The sequence below is a fragment of the Macaca mulatta genome, chromosome 4 (assembly GCF_049350105.2).
Source record: "Macaca mulatta isolate MMU2019108-1 chromosome 4, T2T-MMU8v2.0, whole genome shotgun sequence".
In the NCBI taxonomy this organism is placed as follows: domain Eukaryota; kingdom Metazoa; phylum Chordata; class Mammalia; order Primates; family Cercopithecidae; genus Macaca; species Macaca mulatta.
In genome coordinates this window covers 79,168,760-79,186,997 of record NC_133409.1, presented here as the reverse complement: position 1 = coordinate 79,186,997, position 18,238 = coordinate 79,168,760, and the positions used below count along the sequence as shown (strand labels likewise).

The 18,238-nt window shown below is 42.0% G+C and overlaps 2 protein-coding genes across 5 annotated transcripts in view; one reads left to right on the top strand and one right to left on the bottom strand.

Annotated features, from left to right (window-relative positions):
- CRYBG1 (crystallin beta-gamma domain containing 1) overlaps positions 1-14,015 on the top strand; it is a 214,597-nt gene extending 200,582 nt beyond the window's left edge. For both annotated transcript variants that reach the window (XM_077999635.1, XM_015137008.3), the window contains 5 exons: positions 2,370-2,509; positions 4,673-4,796; positions 5,215-5,373; positions 7,335-7,497; positions 12,020-14,015. In XM_077999635.1, coding sequence (XP_077855761.1) covers positions 2,370-2,509; positions 4,673-4,796; positions 5,215-5,373; positions 7,335-7,497; positions 12,020-12,108 — 675 coding nt within the window. In that variant the 3' untranslated portion in view covers positions 12,109-14,015. The remainder of the gene's footprint in view (positions 1-2,369; positions 2,510-4,672; positions 4,797-5,214; positions 5,374-7,334; positions 7,498-12,019) is intronic.
- A 1,498-nt stretch (positions 14,016-15,513) lies between these two features.
- The window catches only part of RTN4IP1 (reticulon 4 interacting protein 1), a 56,230-nt gene continuing 53,505 nt past the window's right edge, over positions 15,514-18,238 (bottom strand). For all 3 annotated transcript variants that reach the window (XM_028847305.2, XM_077999636.1, XM_015137009.3), the window contains one exon: positions 15,514-15,642. In XM_028847305.2, coding sequence (XP_028703138.1) covers positions 15,535-15,642 — 108 coding nt within the window. In that variant the 3' untranslated portion in view covers positions 15,514-15,534. The remainder of the gene's footprint in view (positions 15,643-18,238) is intronic.

Here is an 18,238-nt window from a genome sequence, read left to right as displayed (position 1 = left end):
TTTGGCTTCCTCTATCTTTGGTTGTTATTGTTGAAGAAATTTCTTATAGGTTTTTAGTCTATTATTCTGTATTTTAGAGATTTGCAATCAAATGACTTCTCCCAGTTTGTCACTATGTGCTAATCCAGATTATAGTGCCCTCTTTTGGACAGAAATCTTTCAGTTTGATGTAGCTGAAGCAATATTCGATAGAACAAAACTGCAAGATCATGTTCAAATATTAAAGTCTGGAAGTATCTGTAGTTTCTGAAATTTTTATTCGTTTTTGGTAACTGCTTTCTCATAAAAAGCTTTAAACACACGTAGTTGGTCCTTTTAGTTTGAAAGGTAGGAAGAACATATGTGAGCTGGTTTTCATCTCATCCCTGCCTGCCTGTTTAAATAGCAAAAATGCTGCTAAGACATGAAAATAGTAGCAGTGAAACATGAAATGAGGTAGTAAGATTCATTAGCTTACAAGTAATGAAATAAGACCTGGATTGTTATTCTGCCTAGAATTCTAAAAGCTACCTACAAGTATATATTTGAAAATGTCAATGCCTTCCCTCAACCAGAACTTGGCATATATGCTCACAACACTCTGAGGCTATAGATGACATCTTTTTATGTTTTAATTGTGAGGAAATGAATGTTTTACCCATATGAAGACTACATATCTTTGTGACTTAATAGTTCAAAATTATTTAATTGCTTTTTAATACTAAAGTGTTTAGAACATTTTTGGGCATGCCATCTCAAAAGTGCAATCAAAGTGCAAAGTAGTAATACTACTATAATTTTTGTCTTCTTTCCTCCGTGTATGTTTTATATAAACTAATTCCTAGACCATACAAACTACTTCTACACACTAACATGCTCTGTTTACTGATAGACAAAATCTTTTTTACAAGTCAGGACACATCCACACAAATGAAGCAGTAAGGTACTACACCCTTTCCACACACTTTAAGCAGGATAGGGAAAAAATTGTAATCCCACATGCTTTTTTTTTTGAAATGGAGTCTCACCCAGTTGCCCAGGCTGGAGTGCAGTAGCGTGATCTTGACTCACTGCAGCCTCCACCTCCTGGGGTCAAGTGATTCTCTAGTCTCTCACTCAGCCTCCCAAGTAGCTGGGATTACAAGCATGCACCACCACGCTCGGCTAATTTTGTTGTTGTTGTTGTTTTGTGTTTTTTTTGTATTTTTAGTAGAGATGGGGTTTCGCCCTATTGGCCAGGCTAATCTCAAACTCCTGACCTCAAGTGATCCGCCCACCTCGGCTTCCCAAAGTGCTGGTATGACAGGCATAAGCCACCGTGCCTGGCCTCCCACGTGCTTTTTAATGCATCATTTATGATCTTAGCAGTATTATCATTACAGATTAATGTAGAGTCAAAAGTGTCTATAATTTGAAAAAACAGGCATAAGCTGCCAACTTTTCATTTTGCTGAAAATCAGTGAATGTTTGTGCTGTTGTCTTCTTTAAAATGATTGATAGTTTGAACATAGAGCTTCCATCCTGTTGTTTTTTTCCCTCCTCCTGACAATGATTCCTACAGGAAAGTTTGGGAGCATGAGTACACAGATCATTATCTTATTGATGAACTGAAAAAAAAAAGACATTTGAAAATACATACAAGAGGAAGGTCCCCTGATCAGGCAATACCACCGTACACTAAGCGACTAAACATCAGATGCCACAGCCCTCTGACCCTCAACATTTATGTCCATGACCTTCCAGCCTCTCCTTGTCCCAGTGAAAATGGTTAAGTCAAAAATAAATGCCGGCCGGGCGCGGTGGCTCACGCCTGTAATCCCAGCACTTTGGGAGGCCGAGGCGGGCGGATCACAAGGTCAGGAGATCGAGACCACGGTGAAAGCCCATCTCTACTAAAAATACAAAAAACTAGCCGGGCGTGGTGGCGGGCGCCTGTAGTCCCAGCTACTCAGGAGGCTGAGGCAGGAGAATGGCGGGAACCCGGGAGGCGAAGCTTGCAGTGAGCCGAGATTGCGCCACTGCACTACAGCCTGGGGGACACAGCGAGACTCCGTCTCAAAAAAACAAAACAAAACAAAACCAAAAAAATGCCATCAGAAGTGTTGATATTCCCAGCATATACCCATTTCTCTGTGCCTGGAATTTGTTTTCCTGGTTTACGAACTGTTTATATTTACCTGCCTTCCTATGCAATGGGAAAACTAACTGTCCCTCTGTGCTCCCTCTAGCTTGGAGGATACAAACATCTGGGCCCCCTGGGAAAAGGAGTTGATGGAAAGGCCAAATCTGGCAGATTTTTTGTGCTTTGTCCTTGTAACAAGATGATTTTCACATAAGTTTGAATTATTAACAAAGATGAATAACAGAACATTGTTTTTGTTCCTCAACAGGAATTTTCTGAACCAACCATTATTCTCTTTGAAAGAGAAGACTTCAAAGGAAAAAAGATTGAACTTAATGCAGAAACCATTAATCTCCGATCCCTGGGATTCAACACGCAAATACGCTCTGTTCAGGTTATTGGTGGCATGTGAGTTACCTACTCGTTGACTCAATAAAATAGATCATTTTAAAAATCAAGTTTGGGCTGGGCACAGTGGCTCACGCCTGTACTCCCAACACTTTAGGAGGCCGAGGTAGAAGGATCATTTGAATCCAGGGGTTCAAGAAAAGTCTGGACAACAAAGTGAGACCCCATCTCTACCAAAAATTTAAAAATTAGCCAGGTGTGGTGGCACATGCCTGTGGTCCCAGCTACACAGGAGGCTGAGGCCGAAGGATCACTTGAGCACAGTAGGTTGAGGCTGCAGTGAGCCGTGTTCACGCCACTGTACTCCAGTCTGAGTGACAGAGCAAGACCTCATATTAAAAAAAAAAAAAAAAAATTGATCAGAGTTCTGCCTCTCTTATATTACATTTCTCTTACTTTCTGTAAGGGTTAATAATTATGCACCTTTCTAGAACACTTTTCCACTGGGAAAAGTGTAAAGCATCTTTTATTTCATTATCCAGATTTTTAGTTTATTTAAGGTAAGGACTTTGTCTTTAACACCTCTCATAGTCTAGCAAGTAAGAAAGAGCTGACTTTTCTTATCCCTTTAAATAAAGCAAGTCCTCTGATTTTGGAGCTCAGGGCTGAGATTTTCGTTAGCTGGGAATGACTGGCAGATGTTCTACAAATGATTAAAGGTCAACTTGGAAAGATTTTTTTCCCTCAACTTTGAATACTTTTGAAAAATATAAAAATGAATGAGTACTATCAATGTAATATATGTTTTTAAGGAAGTATTTTTCTTTTATTCACAAAAACAATAGGTATGGTCTACCTGTGTACAACAGATGTTGAGGTGGGCTACATCTACTTAAAAAATAATCAGGCCGGGCTGGGCGCAGTGGCTCCTGCCTGTAATCCCAGCACTTTGGGAAGCTGAGGCGGGTGGATCACCTGAGGTCAGGAGTTCAGGACCAGCCTGGCCAACATGGTGAAACCCCATCTCTACTAAAATATACAAAAATTAGCCAGGTGTGGTGGTGGGCTCCTGTAACCCCAGCTACTCGGGAGGCTGAGGCAGGAGAATCACTTGAACCCGGGAGGTGGAGGTTGCAGTGAGCTGAGATCACACCACTGCACTCCAGCCTGGGCAACAAGAGTGAAACTCCATCTAAGAAAAAAATTTTTTTTAAATCACAGAAGCTGGGCGTAGTGACTCACGTCTGTAACCCCAGCACTTTGGGAGGTCAAGGCGGGCAGATCACTGGAACCCAGCCGCTCCAGACAAGCCTGGGCAACATGTTGAAACCCTGACTTTACTAAAAACACAAAAATTAGCCGGGTGTGGTGGTGTGTGCCTGTAGTCCCAGCTGCTCAGGAGGCTGAGGTGGGAGATCACTTGAGTCTGGGAAGTTGAGACTGCAGTGAGCTGTAATCGTGCCACTGCCCTTCAGCCTGGGCAACAGAGTGAGACCTACCTGAAAAAAAAAATTATAGAATATTAGGGTGGTAGAATTACAGGTGATTTTTTTGCAGCAGGTTTGAATATTTTGTTTTTATCATAAGATGACTAAAATGATAAAATTTTATCCAGGATTTAAGTTCCTGGATTAAAAGTAGAGTGCATTCTTCCTTGATGTAATATGCAAGAGAGGAGGGCGCTGGGCTGCTTCCACGCCGGTCTGCACTTGAACCCATACTTCCTCAGGTGTGCAGCAGCAGCATCTGAGCAGAAGGGAACTGAGTATCTTAGCAGTTTTTTAGATTTAACAAAGATTACTCTCATTGCAGACAAAACTTATTATTTAACCCTATTTAGCACCTACTAAGAGCTTTGGAAATATTAACTACTTAAACAACTTAAAGATCCATTATTACAACTGAAGCTATTTTATGAATAGTTCCCAGGAATAACTGAGGAATCCACTAAAAGACAATATTTCATTGCTTTATGGAGGAAAGAACTTACCTATTTCTTTTCAAGAATGGAACTTTTTGGCATAAGTACTCACATAGCAAAATTTTGCTATTTGTCAAGAAATTACTTAAGTGTTCTAGAAAAGATCTTCATTTTTCCCCCAATGTATGTTAAAAGTATATAGTTCAGTCTAGAAATGGAAAGCATTCTAAAAATAAATGTAATTGGGGTCCACTGTCAAATGAAAATTGCCACTTACTGTGGTTATTTGCTTTTGTTTTCAGATGGGTTACTTATGAATATGGCAATTACAGAGGGCGACAGTTCCTTTTGTCACCCGCAGAAGTACCTAATTGGTATGAATTCAGTGGCTGTCGCCAAATAGGTTCTCTACGACCTTTTGTTCAGGTATTTTCTTCTTCTCCATGCTCTGTATAGACTCTTCTCTGAAATTTCTTTTTTGTAAATGCAATCCAACTTTTTATCCAATTTTTTAATTCACAGTTTATAATTGGCCTCACCCCATAAACTCCTTCCCCGCCCCAATAATCTGGGCTCAGTTTCTGGTGCTAAGAGGTGTGGCTGCTTCAGAATGCCATAAAACTGAACATCAAAGGCAGTTATCCACAGGCAGGCACCCTGCCTCAGGCACTTTGACATTTTTGTCAAACTCTTCTCATTGAGAAAATCTAAAACCTCTGAGACTCTGGAGTATAGTAATTACCCTTAATCCATAAACACTTTGGATTCTTCCTGATATTAATGCTTGTTCAGTGCTTCCAGCAGCACATCTTGTATGACGACTGCTGGGGTTTTTGTCTTCTAGAAGCGAATTTATTTCAGACTTCGAAACAAAGCAACAGGGTTATTCATGTCAACCAATGGAAACTTAGAGGATCTGAAGCTTCTGAGGATACAGGTCATGGAGGATGTTGGGGCCGATGATCAGATTTGGATCTATCAAGAAGGATGCATCAAATGCAGGGTGAGCTTCAGGATTCCATGGGGGCCTGTGATGCCTTTGCTAGGAGGTGACCATCCTTTCATAAGCTTTTGATCTTTTCTTCAAGTAGATGCAAATTTCACAATTTCCTGGAGTACTTTCAGAAATGAACTTTTTTTCATGACAGTATATCCTAGCTCTGATAGAACCAGTCTAGGAACTTAAAATGAAAGGTAAATATAGCACTGATCCAAGATAGAATATTTACTTCTATGCTTGATTTTTATATAGTAGTAGAAAAAGGAAGTGTTTTTCTTCCCTTTTTCCTTAACGTAACTGTTACAGAAACAAACTATAAGCTCCAGCCCTGTCAACAAAAATCACTCTTGGTTTGTTTCTGTTTTGGGGAAATCCAAAGAATAGGATGAAGGGTAAAGAGATCCCGCTGTGTACTACACAGTCCATTTCCTAAGTGTCATACGCTGTAAATTGGAAAATGGCCCGTCTCCCTCCTGCACCGTTCCTGCTATTAACAGACACTTAAAAGCTGACTGTAGTAAGATTTTTATGAAAGAAGCTCATGCTTCTATGGTAGATAAAACTTTTTTATTCCTTGATTTTTATGAGCTTGACCGTTGGCTCCTGATTTTCTTTAAAAAACAAAACAAAACAAAAAAAAAAACAACCTGGTTCCCCATGAGTCAGCAGAAGGAACACAGCCTTTTGGAAAGGAGCACAACTCGTTAACTGGGTCTGTTGTGCTGGAGGGGGAATTCTTTCCGTAAACAGAAGTACTGTTTGGACATGCATAGAAGAACTAGCAGGAGAAACAGAAGTAGTTGTAATATAGAAGCAAGAAAAGAAGCTTTCTGCCTTTGCATTGTCTTAAACAAGCCAAGAAAATGGTGCCTTTCGGCAGTTATTTCTAACAGACATTTCAGTGATGTTATTTAACAACTTTGGATTCAATAGGTCAATGAGAAAAAGTCTCCTAGATTATCAAGTGCTTTCATCTCAATATAGAATAATACACTTTATTTTATTTCAATTTTTTTTAGACAGAGTCTTGCCCTGTCACCAGGCTGGAGTGCAGTGGCACGATCTCGGCTCACTTCAACCTCTACCTCCCGGGTTCATGCGATTCTCCTGCCTCAGCCTCTCAAGTAGCTGGGACTATAAGCACATGCTGCCACGCCCAGCGAACTTTTTTGTATTTTTAGTAGAGATGGGGTTTCACCATGTTGGCCAGGATGGTCTCCATCTCCTGACCACGTGATCCGCCTGCCTTGGCCTCCCAAAGGGCTGGGATTACAGTTGTGAGCCACTGCACCTGGCCAGTAATATTTGTTAATGGCATGTGAACATGACTGTCATACATTATTTATATAATAAGGGTAGACTCACTTCAGGGAAGGGCTCATAAAATCTTTGCATTGAAACACCCTCTAATGAGTCTGCATTTTTCTCTTTTCATAGCTGGAAAGCATGCCGGTTTAGAAAATTTTAATTCTCATGAAGGAACGACAGACGCTAATAAATGCAATTCTGAATTTTAAAATGATAAAATGCCCTTTAGCCACCCAGTGCTACAAAATTAGAGGTGCAGTCATATACTGGAAGGTCAGGCCAAGCAGAGGTGGAGATGTCAGAGGGCGACATAGCTACAGAACCTGCCTGGGATCGTGGTCACTTATGGCAGGCAAAAATATGATGGGCAATTTTAATGTTCTGAAGCTTTCCCTACTAGTAAGATAGTCTTGCAAAGGGCAGAAGTCTTACGATGCACAAAAATTGAGATTTTTCCATCATTCATGTCATCTGAAATAAAGGGCATAAATATTTATTGTCCGATTCTAGTTGGCTAAGAGCTGAACTGCCTCATGTGGGGTAAATGAAGCTAGGAACTAAGATAATTTTAAAGATCAAGGTAACCAGAGAAACCATTGCTATGAGACTTACAGCTGGATACATATTTAAGCTATCTTGTCTTTTCCACCGAGCAGATAGCAGAAGACTGCTGCCTGACGATTGTGGGCAGCCTGGTAACATCCGGCTCCAAGCTAGGCCTGGCCCTGGACCAGAATGCTGACAGCCAGTTCTGGAGCTTGAAGTCCGACGGCAGGATTTATAGCAAGTTGAAGCCAAATTTAGTTTTAGATGTCAAAGGTAAGGGTCACTTCCCTTATTTTTATTGTAATGTGTATGTCTTTTAGTTAAGGAAAAATCTATCCATAACTTTTGAAAATGATGATGAATGTATTATTAGTAGTAACAGTAGAGAGCGCCTACTATGTGCCAGCTGCTGTGTTAACCACTTTCAGTACAGTGTCTCCTGTCATCTTCATAGCCGCCCTATGAGGTCTACATTATCCCCTCTCCCTCTTCTCCCCAATTTTACAGACAAAAAAAAGGGAAGTTCAAAGGGGTTGGCCAGTTTAGCCACAATCTCCCAGCTGTAACTGCTGAACCAGAATCTGGCCATAGGCTGACTTCAAACCATTTATTTTATTATATTAGACTAAAAATCACAAGCTGAAAGGCCATGATTGCACTTAGTTCAGTAGAGTTGATGATTCTCAAGTATACACGTGACCTTTCATTGAAAGGATCTAAGATCTCAAAGGAATTAACACAGCTTAGAGGATTTCAATGCAATATGTGTTCAGTGAAGCTAATAAGGAGTGAATTGATGGTGCTTGGGGGAAATAAATTTAGGGTGGTGGTCCTCAAACTTTATTTGCATCAGAATCACCTGGAGGGTGGGTTAAACTAGACTGTGGGGCCACATCCTCAGAGACTGAGTCTGTAGGTCTGGGGTGGGGCCTGAGAATTCCTTTTCTAACAAGTTCCCAGGTGTTGCCAATGCTGCTGGTCTGAGGCCCACACCCGGAGAATCCCCGATGGTCATTTTAAAACAACATAAGAATGACCTAACCTCTGTGTGGGAACTCAGTGAACTAGTGCTGTTGCTATTGACAGGAGCAGACAGTGTTATATTCACGTCATCTGGGGTAATTCTGCTTTAAATTAATGGGCACTTTTTTATTCCCTATCAGGAAAGCACAATTGTTTTGTAAATTTAGCAAACTGGTGATAATGTAACCGTAGTACTACATACTCCATTACTTTTTTAAATTTTTATGAGTATATTACATACTCTATTTTAAATCATCACTACAAAATGACTCAATTTTACTTTAATCAGGGATTTAGGCCAATGCTGTCATTAAAGTTCAAGATGTAGGGGTAAAGAGCCAGGCGCGGTGGCTCACGCCTGTAATCCCAACACTTTGGGAGGCCGAGGTGGGTGGATCACGAGGTCAGGAGATCGAGACCATCCTGGCTAACTTGATGAAACCCCGTCTCTACTAAAAAACACAAAAAAATTAGCCAGGCATGGTGGTGGGCGCCTGTAGTCCCAGCTACTCGGGAGGCTGAGGCAGGAGAATCGTGTCAACCCGGGGGGCAGAGGTTGCACTGAGCTGAGATTGTGCCACTGCACTCCAGCCTGGGCGACAAAGCGAGACTTTGTCTAAAAAAAACAAGTTGTAGGGGTAAAGAAAGCACTGCAATCTGATTTTTAAAAAGCGACTTTTATGGATAATGGAGAATGAGCCTGGACATTTTCATCAGGGGCTTTGGTAGCTGTATGGGGAGCAAAAGTGGCTGTGTCACTTCTGGATCACCAGGTAGGTAGTTTGGCCAACCCACTTAAAACAATGGACTTAGAATCACACAGAATCTGAGAAGTTGGAAAGATGCTCAGAGGCAAACAATGCCTTTGCCTTCATTAAGGGGGCACTTAGGGAACACAAACTAAGCACTGCAACTACAGGCTGGATGGAGACCACAAAGATCATATGAAATGCAAGCAGTACCCTTGGATATAAGAAAATAAATGTAATATTCAGAAACTGAACAGTAACATATAGTACAGCTCCCTCACATTACATCTGGTACAACAGATTTGTCAATATGTAGACAGGTGAAATACTCATTTTATAGATGATCAACCTGAGGTTCAAACTAGTTAAGATTTACGCACATCTTTCTTTATTCTTATTTTGATAAACTTTATTGAACTAGAGTGCTTTAGTGTTTACAAGAGTTTCAAAATCTCCAGAGACACCAAAGAAATGTGACTGAATTGGAAAAAATGGAGTTTTTGAGGCAATGTTAGAAAAAGTAGGGTATTTAGTTCTCAAAGGAAATCTGACTAAACCTTCCTGTTTTTTACAAATGTGATCTGCTTCCTATGTCCAGGGTGGACGACACTATAATCCTTAGCTAGATCTTTCTTCTCTTATTCTTTCAACATGTATTCATGGGGTACACACTATGTGGCAGGCTCAGTGCTAGACATGGAGGGCACCAGAGTGAGAAAAAAAAAGCCACCTCCTTAGCTTCAGACAGCTTACGTTCTAGATGCACTAGGCACACAGGATGTCGCTGACTTGCTACATCAGCAGTGGACCAGAAGGAAGGACACCTGACTCCTTGTCTTGGCTCTGACATGAACAGTGGGACTCTACGTTTCTTAAGACTTCTTTTTAAAGCTCCAGAGCCCCTTCCTAAATGACCCTATATAAATTACTCAAGAGCCTGTTGAGTACGCATAATATCCTGTATATTTGTGAACTCTCAGTAGTACAGTAGCTACAACAGTCTTTTTTTTTTTTTTTTTTTTTGAGACGGAGTCTCGCTCTGTCACCCAGGCTGGAGTGCAATGACACGATCTTGGCTCACTGCAACCTCCGTCTCCTGGGTTCAAGCAATTATCCTGCCTTAGCCTCCTGAGTAGCTGGGACTACAGGTGCCTGCCACCACACCCCGCTAGCTACAACAGTGTTAATTCATTGTTAAACTGATTTTAATTTTCTCAGACTGGGAGAATGGTGCCATCTTGTGGACATGAGAAAGCAGCGCGCCACGTCCCACACCCCACGCAGAGGAAAATATAAACACTTCCCTTCCTGTTGGTGCACTTAACTAGCAGACCGTGATTTCCATTAGCTACAACTACTGAGCCACTTGTTATCTATTAAAATTGCCCGAAGAGTTATTAGATCACGCATCTGTCTTCTAGCTCATCTCCTTATGTTTGGGAAATGAGTTCTTTTGGTAGACATTCATGTATTATTCTAGACCACATACCTTGTAACAACAGTGGAAGCTGATTCATGTTCACTTTAAAAAACATGAAGTCTGTACAATTTACATACTTTCCAAAGGCAAGAGAATGAATCAAATTATTTCTCAAGAACTTTCTAGTCTTCACGATTCTAGTTGAATTTATATGAAAGTATTTTAAGACACCTTTAAAATACAAAAGATACTCTTAAAATACAAAAAGTATTTTAACATACAAAAAGTATTTTAACATACTATAATAATGAAGTATGAAAAGAAACATTGTGGCGTTAATACTTCCTGAAATTTCGGCGGAATATGCTGTGTGTGTCTCTGTCTGGGCAGAGCGTAGCGTTTGCTGGTAGTGGCAACGCTTTTTCCCTACTGCTACAAACTTACACAAAAAGGCCTAAAGCGCCTTACCCTTGTATTCTACAGTACATCTAGCCATACATCTAGCTGTGTAGAGGCTGTAGATTATCAATGATGATAAATCAGTCTCACAAGAGAAGAGACGATTTCCTTCCTCAACTATAATACCTAGATTTATTGTGTAAATTCTCAAACTTTTTCATATTTTGCTTCAAAGGCGAAAAGAATGTTTATTTCTTCTTGGTCCAAGGAGGAAGCATGCTTTCAATACCGGTCACTCCCTGCATCAAAATGCACAGATTTTTACTTTGATGGGGTCTTTGTTGATATATCCTTGGTGCTGAGGTTTATGCTAAAAAAAGGATAAGTCATCTGAGGGGATCTTTATTCTACACTGGAAAAAAAAATCAGATAACCCTTTTGTTAACGATACTTCTCCAAAGAAAGAAGCCATGAGGCTGTTTATAGCACTAAAGTATCTGAAACATCTAGTAAGCACCTTTGGAAAATCTTACAAACATTCTGGTAAAAGGGAGTTAGAGAGTTCATGATAATAGTTTTACAATGCAATGGTACTCAGCATCTTAAATGCTATGAAGTTTTATCCACCGAGTCCCCAGTAGTGACAATGCTACCCTGTCCCTTTGTGTACTTCCGGGTGTCATTCAAACCTTCCCTTTGACCTAATACAGCCCGTTTTCATTGTTCATGCAAATGCTGTTCCTCAATAACCATTCCTCCCACCTTTCCACTACTGCCAGGACTGCCTGCTCTTTCCTCACTGGTGTCTCGAATCCACCATCTCACCACCAAATATATGTTAGTCTCTTTACTCCTTTTCCCTTCTCTTGAGTTTTCCCAGTTCCCTTGAATTTCAGACATTGTACGAGTGACTGTGGCCTAGCTCCTAAGAACTGGGTAGAAAAAGGAGCCCATGAAGTGGGATGTCCTGTGTGAAGCTGCTGGTGCCCCGATGATGGGATCTGGACAGATTCACCTATGGCAGGTTGACCCTGTCATCCCACAGGGGCTCAGGCTTCCCTCCCTGCCTTGCCTCCTTGAGGCATGCCGTTCTACACCTTGTTTACTTGCTTACTTTTGCTGTACTGGTGTTGGGAAAATTGTGTCTACTATAGACCCTTCATGGGCACATTCATCTTTTATTATTTTCCTTCCTTTCTTTTAGGGGGCACACAGTATGATCAAAATCACATTATCCTCAACACTGTCAGCAAAGAGAAGTTTACACAAGTGTGGGAAGCCATGGTCCTATAAACCTGAACAAAGAAGGAAGAAGAATCTTCTGGAGGTCCTTCCAGTCACCTTATTTTTTAAAAAGGACAATGCTGATGGAAGATCCAACTGGAAAGTGGATCAACTCCTCCTTCATTGATTCTAAATTCAACCTTAAATCATGCTGCCATGACTCAGAGAACTTACTCATCGTTTCAAAAGACTATCATAGCTTTAAGCCAATAATTTGTCCTCCTTTCATTTCTTGCCTTTCATTTTTGGTAGCTGCTTAAACAGGTTGCCTAATTAGCAGCTTTTGGGTGATTTTTTAAAATGTTATACCAAGACTTCAAGACTGTGTACATTTTAAATTATTTCCAAAGATAGTGACAGGAGAGAACTGGAACAAATCTACCAACTTTGTAGGCCTACAAAGCCCTTACACTTTAAAGGGTAAGATAAAGGCTTAGGTTTGAAAGGTAGAGAACTGTTTAGCATCTGAGAAGAAATACTTAATTAGGCCTGTAATTTTGGTTCTTGGCCTTAAACACTTTCTGGAACCTTAAAATATGCTGCATAGCACAGTAGGAAAGCCTTAGGTCTTCACACCTTTAAGGAACTCTAAACAAAATATTACTTTCCTTTAGTTCATATTAAAAACTAATGCAGTTTAAAAATTTCATGTCAAAGTATGGTAACAGTTGTTAGTAGGATTTGGATTATTAATTTTTTGATTCAGGGTCTCACTCTGTCACCCAGGCTGGAGTACAGTGGTGCAATCGCGGCTCACTGCAGCCTCTACCTCCCTAGGCTCAGGTGATCCTCCCACCTCAGCCTCCCAAGTAGCTGGGACTATAGGCACACACCACCAAGCCCAGCCAATTTTTGTTTTTCTGTAGAGTTGGGGTTTCACCATGTTGCCCAGGCTGATGTCGAACTTCTGGGCTCAAGCAATCTGCTCGCCTCAGCCTCCCAAAATGCTGGGATTACAGGCCTGAGCCACTGCGCCCAGCCAGGATTTGAATTATTTTAACTCATCCATGGGCTGCCCTAGAATGTCACAAATGAGTGTGGTTTAATGCCTTTCTTATAGCTGCTACTGGAACACTATTATCATGACCTAATATATGAGCCATCCTTACTCATCTACAAGCGCTAAAGCAATGTTATATACATTTTTGCTAAACTCAGATTTGTTAGCCTAATTTCTTGCCCTTCTATCCACCTGCATCTGCACATGGCCTGCATGGGGCTGCCTGCCCTGCAGTGTTCTATAGCCATTGCTTCGGGGTACAGCTGTTGGTGGACAGCCTCAGGTCCTGGGGGCACTGTAGCCACTAAATGAGGTGTGAAAGGCTCAAGAGGGCGACCAGCAATTATCCCCAGAACGTGAAGGAAAAGAGACCTTCAGGGATGTTGCTGGTCAAGTCTTGGAACTCATGATTTGACTGGAGTCAAATCAATCTTCAAGCAGTCTTGGAACCCTCAACTGCAGTAAGCATTTCAAGAATGCAAACATACTGCTTAACTACTGACAAGACACTGGCCCATACGCTGCTGTTCAAACTGGGTTCTAGCTTTGAAGAACAAAAGTGCTAAACATTTCCTTGAATATATTCTTCCTCTTTTTGTCCTCATCACTCAATACTGGTGCTCTTATCACACGTAGAACAACTCGTTTCTTTTCCATCTATTCAAGTGTGTTTCTAATTCTAAAATGCTGATCTTCTCTGGAGTCTGTGGTAGGCAATTCCGGTCACTGGAATAGTTTATCTTGTTTTAAAATATTATTGGCGCTGGTACAACAGCATCCAACGTATCTGTCTTGTTCCTAGATGCATAGCTTAGAATTTAGGCCTTTTGTGTATACCATTACAATATGGTGGGGTAAGACACTCTACAATGGCCTGTGCTGAGCTGATCTCTTAAATAAACTTGCTTCTGGTTAACTATGTTGATGAAATCTGAGAGTCCATTCAGTAGCCCTCATCTAACCCTTCAAAGAGAGTCAGCTAGCAGATGAGAAACAAATGTCTGATTAGGATGAAGCAGGTTTGAGGGGTGCTGGTTTAACAGCAAGAAAGTGTTGCTGACACTCTTTCCAAACGCCATGGTTTCTGAGTGGAAACGAGGATGAGTGAGGTCCTGGCTCAAGTATTTTACTCCCACTACCACCTGGGAGCCCTCCAGGAAAAGAGCTGAGGCTGCTCCAGATGGAATTCAAGAGCAGTTGGTATTTACACCTGGAAAATCAGACTTTTTATTCTTTTGAAATAACTCGGTAGTAAGACCAGACCAGCAATTCTAGAGAAAAGCCTACATCTAACATACATGCTACCAAACGAGTGTCTAACAGGAATAAACCAAGCAGAAATCTCAAAACAAGTCTACATCAAAAGTTAAAGGAAGCATTTCAGGTGCAATACTGAGGATGAGTATATTAGGAAGTAAAAACACTTACCGTAAATGAATATTCAAAAGTGCACACTGCAATGGGTTGACTGGAGAGAGATCTAAATGTAAACATTTGACATCAAAGTGGCGAGCTTTGGACTCCATTGGAAGGCTGCAATTTCCATGGAAAAGCCCTCAGAGAAGCATGTTTCAATTGCCGAAACAGGCCTACCCCTTATGCAAGACGTAAGGGTTTTGACAAGTTAGAAACTCTGCCCTCACCTTTCAATATTAGGAGCATAAACAAATGAATCACCAGCCAGATTTTTATATATGACACTAAGAGACTTAGATGTGGTGACCACATTATGGTGGAGGAACAAAAAAGGAAACCTTGGTCAGTTAGAATGGTGCTCGGTGATTAATTCAAGAAGAACTAGCTTTAAATGATCTCTTCATGCTGACATCCATCCATACACTGAAAGTTTTAGTATGGTACATTAAGATGATCAAGCCCAGCACGGTGGTTCACGCCTGTAATCCCAACACTTTGGGAGACTGACGTGGTGGATCGCTTACGCCCGGGCGTTTGAGACCAGCCTGGGTAACATGGCGAAACTCTCTACTAAAAATACAAAAAATTAGCTGGGTGTGGTGGTGCATACCTGTAGTCCTAGCAACTTGAGAGGCTGAAGCAGGAGAATCGCTTAAGGTCAAGGCTGCAATGAGCTGTGATTGTGCCACTGCACTCCAACCTAGGTGACAAAGCAAGACCCTGTCTCAAAAACAAAAAAGACAATAAAGTAGTTTAAGCTAGTAAAATGGAAGGTGCCACAGCAACCTGCAAAGCCAGTGTGAAAGAACAGCTTGAAAAAACCTGGAATTTTTACTGACTACAGACAAGTTCAAGTGCTGGTATTTTTATATCGATTACTGGCCAAAATGGTGTGCTTATTTTTTAAAGCTTGTATCATGGAATTTATAATCTAATCTGGAAAAAATGCTAGAAAAAAATTTGGGCTCACAGGCACTCACCAAATAAGAACGCCAACAATCAGTAAACTGCATTTTTATTTAGACAACATTAATTACAGTCTTTCCTCGTGCGTGTCCTCTTTCCACCTTCAGGAAGGCTTCTGGAACTTTAGAAAAAGGAAAGGTTTGTTCAATAACTGGCCGGATCTGTAAAACATAAGAGGTTGACCGGTGGATAAAAAAGCCTACATCTTTCAAGGCAGATGACATTGGTAATTAGTTTCTTCACAGTGTCCCTCAAGCCACAGTCTCTCTTGAGTGTCTCTCCAGTGGACCCAGGTCAGGTTCTCACACGGGCCATGATGCTGCCTCCATTCCTGCCTCACTGCTGCTTCTCTCTTTACGGCCCTTCCCACCCCACTGCCCAGTCTTACCAGACAGACCATGCTGGTCTGTCACTCTCCTACTCAGAACCCTTCAACAGCTCCCACCCTGGCATTCGAAGACCAATAGCATCCTGAGCTCAGCCCTCATCCAGATTCCATGCTTTCCCAAAACGCTCTACTTGTCACTTTTCTCCACCTGGTATGTTTATGCCTCTGCTGGTACAAGTCAGTAAGCCCAGAAATCCTTCTCCTGTGAAGATTCTACCACCCTTCCCGTCCAGGTCTCACACTGTCTTTCCTCATGCCCCAGTTTGCAACGTGTTGTCCCTTTCAACTACCACAGGAACCATGTGGCCTTCTTCACAGACTGTACTTGTTTACAGCTGAGTACCCATCTCAGTCACTCTGTGCTGTATGGTAAATAACAAAGAGAACATCCCAAGGTCCTTGCTGTATGTATCCATCTGGCCCCTTACAGAAAGTGCATGGAAATAGTGTGTGTGTTTCTTTTTTTTTTTTTAATTTGTTCAGTGTTTGGCATATCTACCCAACCAGAGCATAAAGTACCTGTGGGACAGGGGACTAAGCCACTTTGTTTGCATCCCCCACAACACCCAGTATAATGCTAAACATACAGTAGGAGCTTCATCAATGTCACTTAGGTGAAAGCTAATAAGGTAAGTGGGGGGAAAAGCATCTTATGTGAGCTTTCCGGGCTTCGAGAATACTTGGCCCAGGCTGGAGCTGCCCTGGCAGGCTTTGCTGAACAACGGTGCGCTGGTTACAATTTACAAGAAAGCCATTCCAGCAGCTCATACATGTTTCAGTGCTGCTGGGTCTTCTCACTGCGCTATCAGTAATGCCAGCAACCTCCTTCTGAAACTAGGTCCCAGGTAACGTCCTCTCTCTGCATGCAGAAATCCAACTGAATTCTTCCTTTTCAAAACTTTAAGCAAACATCCACGGTTATCCACTGGGTATCTCAGTGGCCCGCCTCCCATAGCTCCACTGGCAGGGGTAAGTTATCAGAAGGCATAAGCCAACTCATCCATTTTACAACGCCTTTCCTTTTACAAGAGGAAGAAGTGTTATTGTGACATTCAGATGCATCTGATGAACTTTCCTCGTGGATGACTTCACAGCCCAGCCACCAGAAAAGCATCTTAGACTCCAAAAGTTCCCTTCTCCAAAGAGCTGAAAATACTTTTGTACCTGCAAATCACATCCTATAGCATCTGCTGCTGTCTACACCTACCCCTAAAACCTTGAAGGAAGGGAAAAGTAGCCAAGGACTGTAAGGATTTATTACAGTCTGCATGTTGGCCTGCCTGCCTTGTGCCAGCTGAGGACCTGGTCTCTAGACCCTGTGTCCAGGCCACCAAGATGACAGATGTGTGGTACACAGGTACCATCCACACCTATGGAGGACATCACTATTGCTGACCCCTGCAAGCTGAGCATGACCTCAGAATCTTCACCACTGCAGCCACTATTAACTGCTCTGAGCTGGCTTGTGAGACAAAGCCTATTTGTCTTCCATTCTCTCCAAGAATAAGGCAGAGGAATGTGGTGAGTCCCACTTTGGGGTGGACTGCATTAATGTTGCTGAATGGAATGGGATGCATTGTTTCTTGGCCAAGCACAGTGGCTCACATCTGTAATCCCAGCACTTTGGGAGGCCGAGGTGAGCTGATCACTTGAGGTCAGGAGTTTGAGACCAGCCTGGCCAACATGGTGAAACCCATCTCCACTAAAAATACAAAAATTAGCTGGGTGGGTTGGTGTGTGCCTGTAATCTCAGCTACTCAGGAGGCTGAGAGGCATGAGAATCGTTTGAACCTGGGGGGTGGAGGCTGCAGTAAACTGAGATCGCGCCATTGCACTCCAGCCTGGGCAACAGAGCGAGACTCTGTCACCAAAACAAGCAAACAAAAAAAACAGTTGTTTCCTGGATGTCCCACATGAGACCTGCAACAATCACTCCCCCAAAGCCCCTGGGACACTGTTTTCAGGATGCTGTTTACCTGGAAAAGGAATCACCCAAATGCATGCTTAAAATGCAGTCCAAGGCCTCCCGTTAGAACAACTACATCAGAACCTGCAGGGATGGGGCAGAAACAATGCTTCCCCAGTGATCTGCATGTACCCTAAAATGGGACTCACCCAGCCCTCTGCCTTATTCTTGGGATCCCTAACTTGTACCATGCACATACCCATCCATTCCACAGACTGACAAAGTGTCCGCCTCCTAAGGCACTAATCCAAAACAGGCTGAACTCAATGTTCAATTTAGAGCTCTGACTGGGGACACAGATCCTGAACTGATGACACAGGGAGCTTAGAGTTACTGCCCACTTTAATCTGGCTGGTCAGGCCTATTGTGGCAAATAACCCAAGAGGGCTGACCACGGCATAAT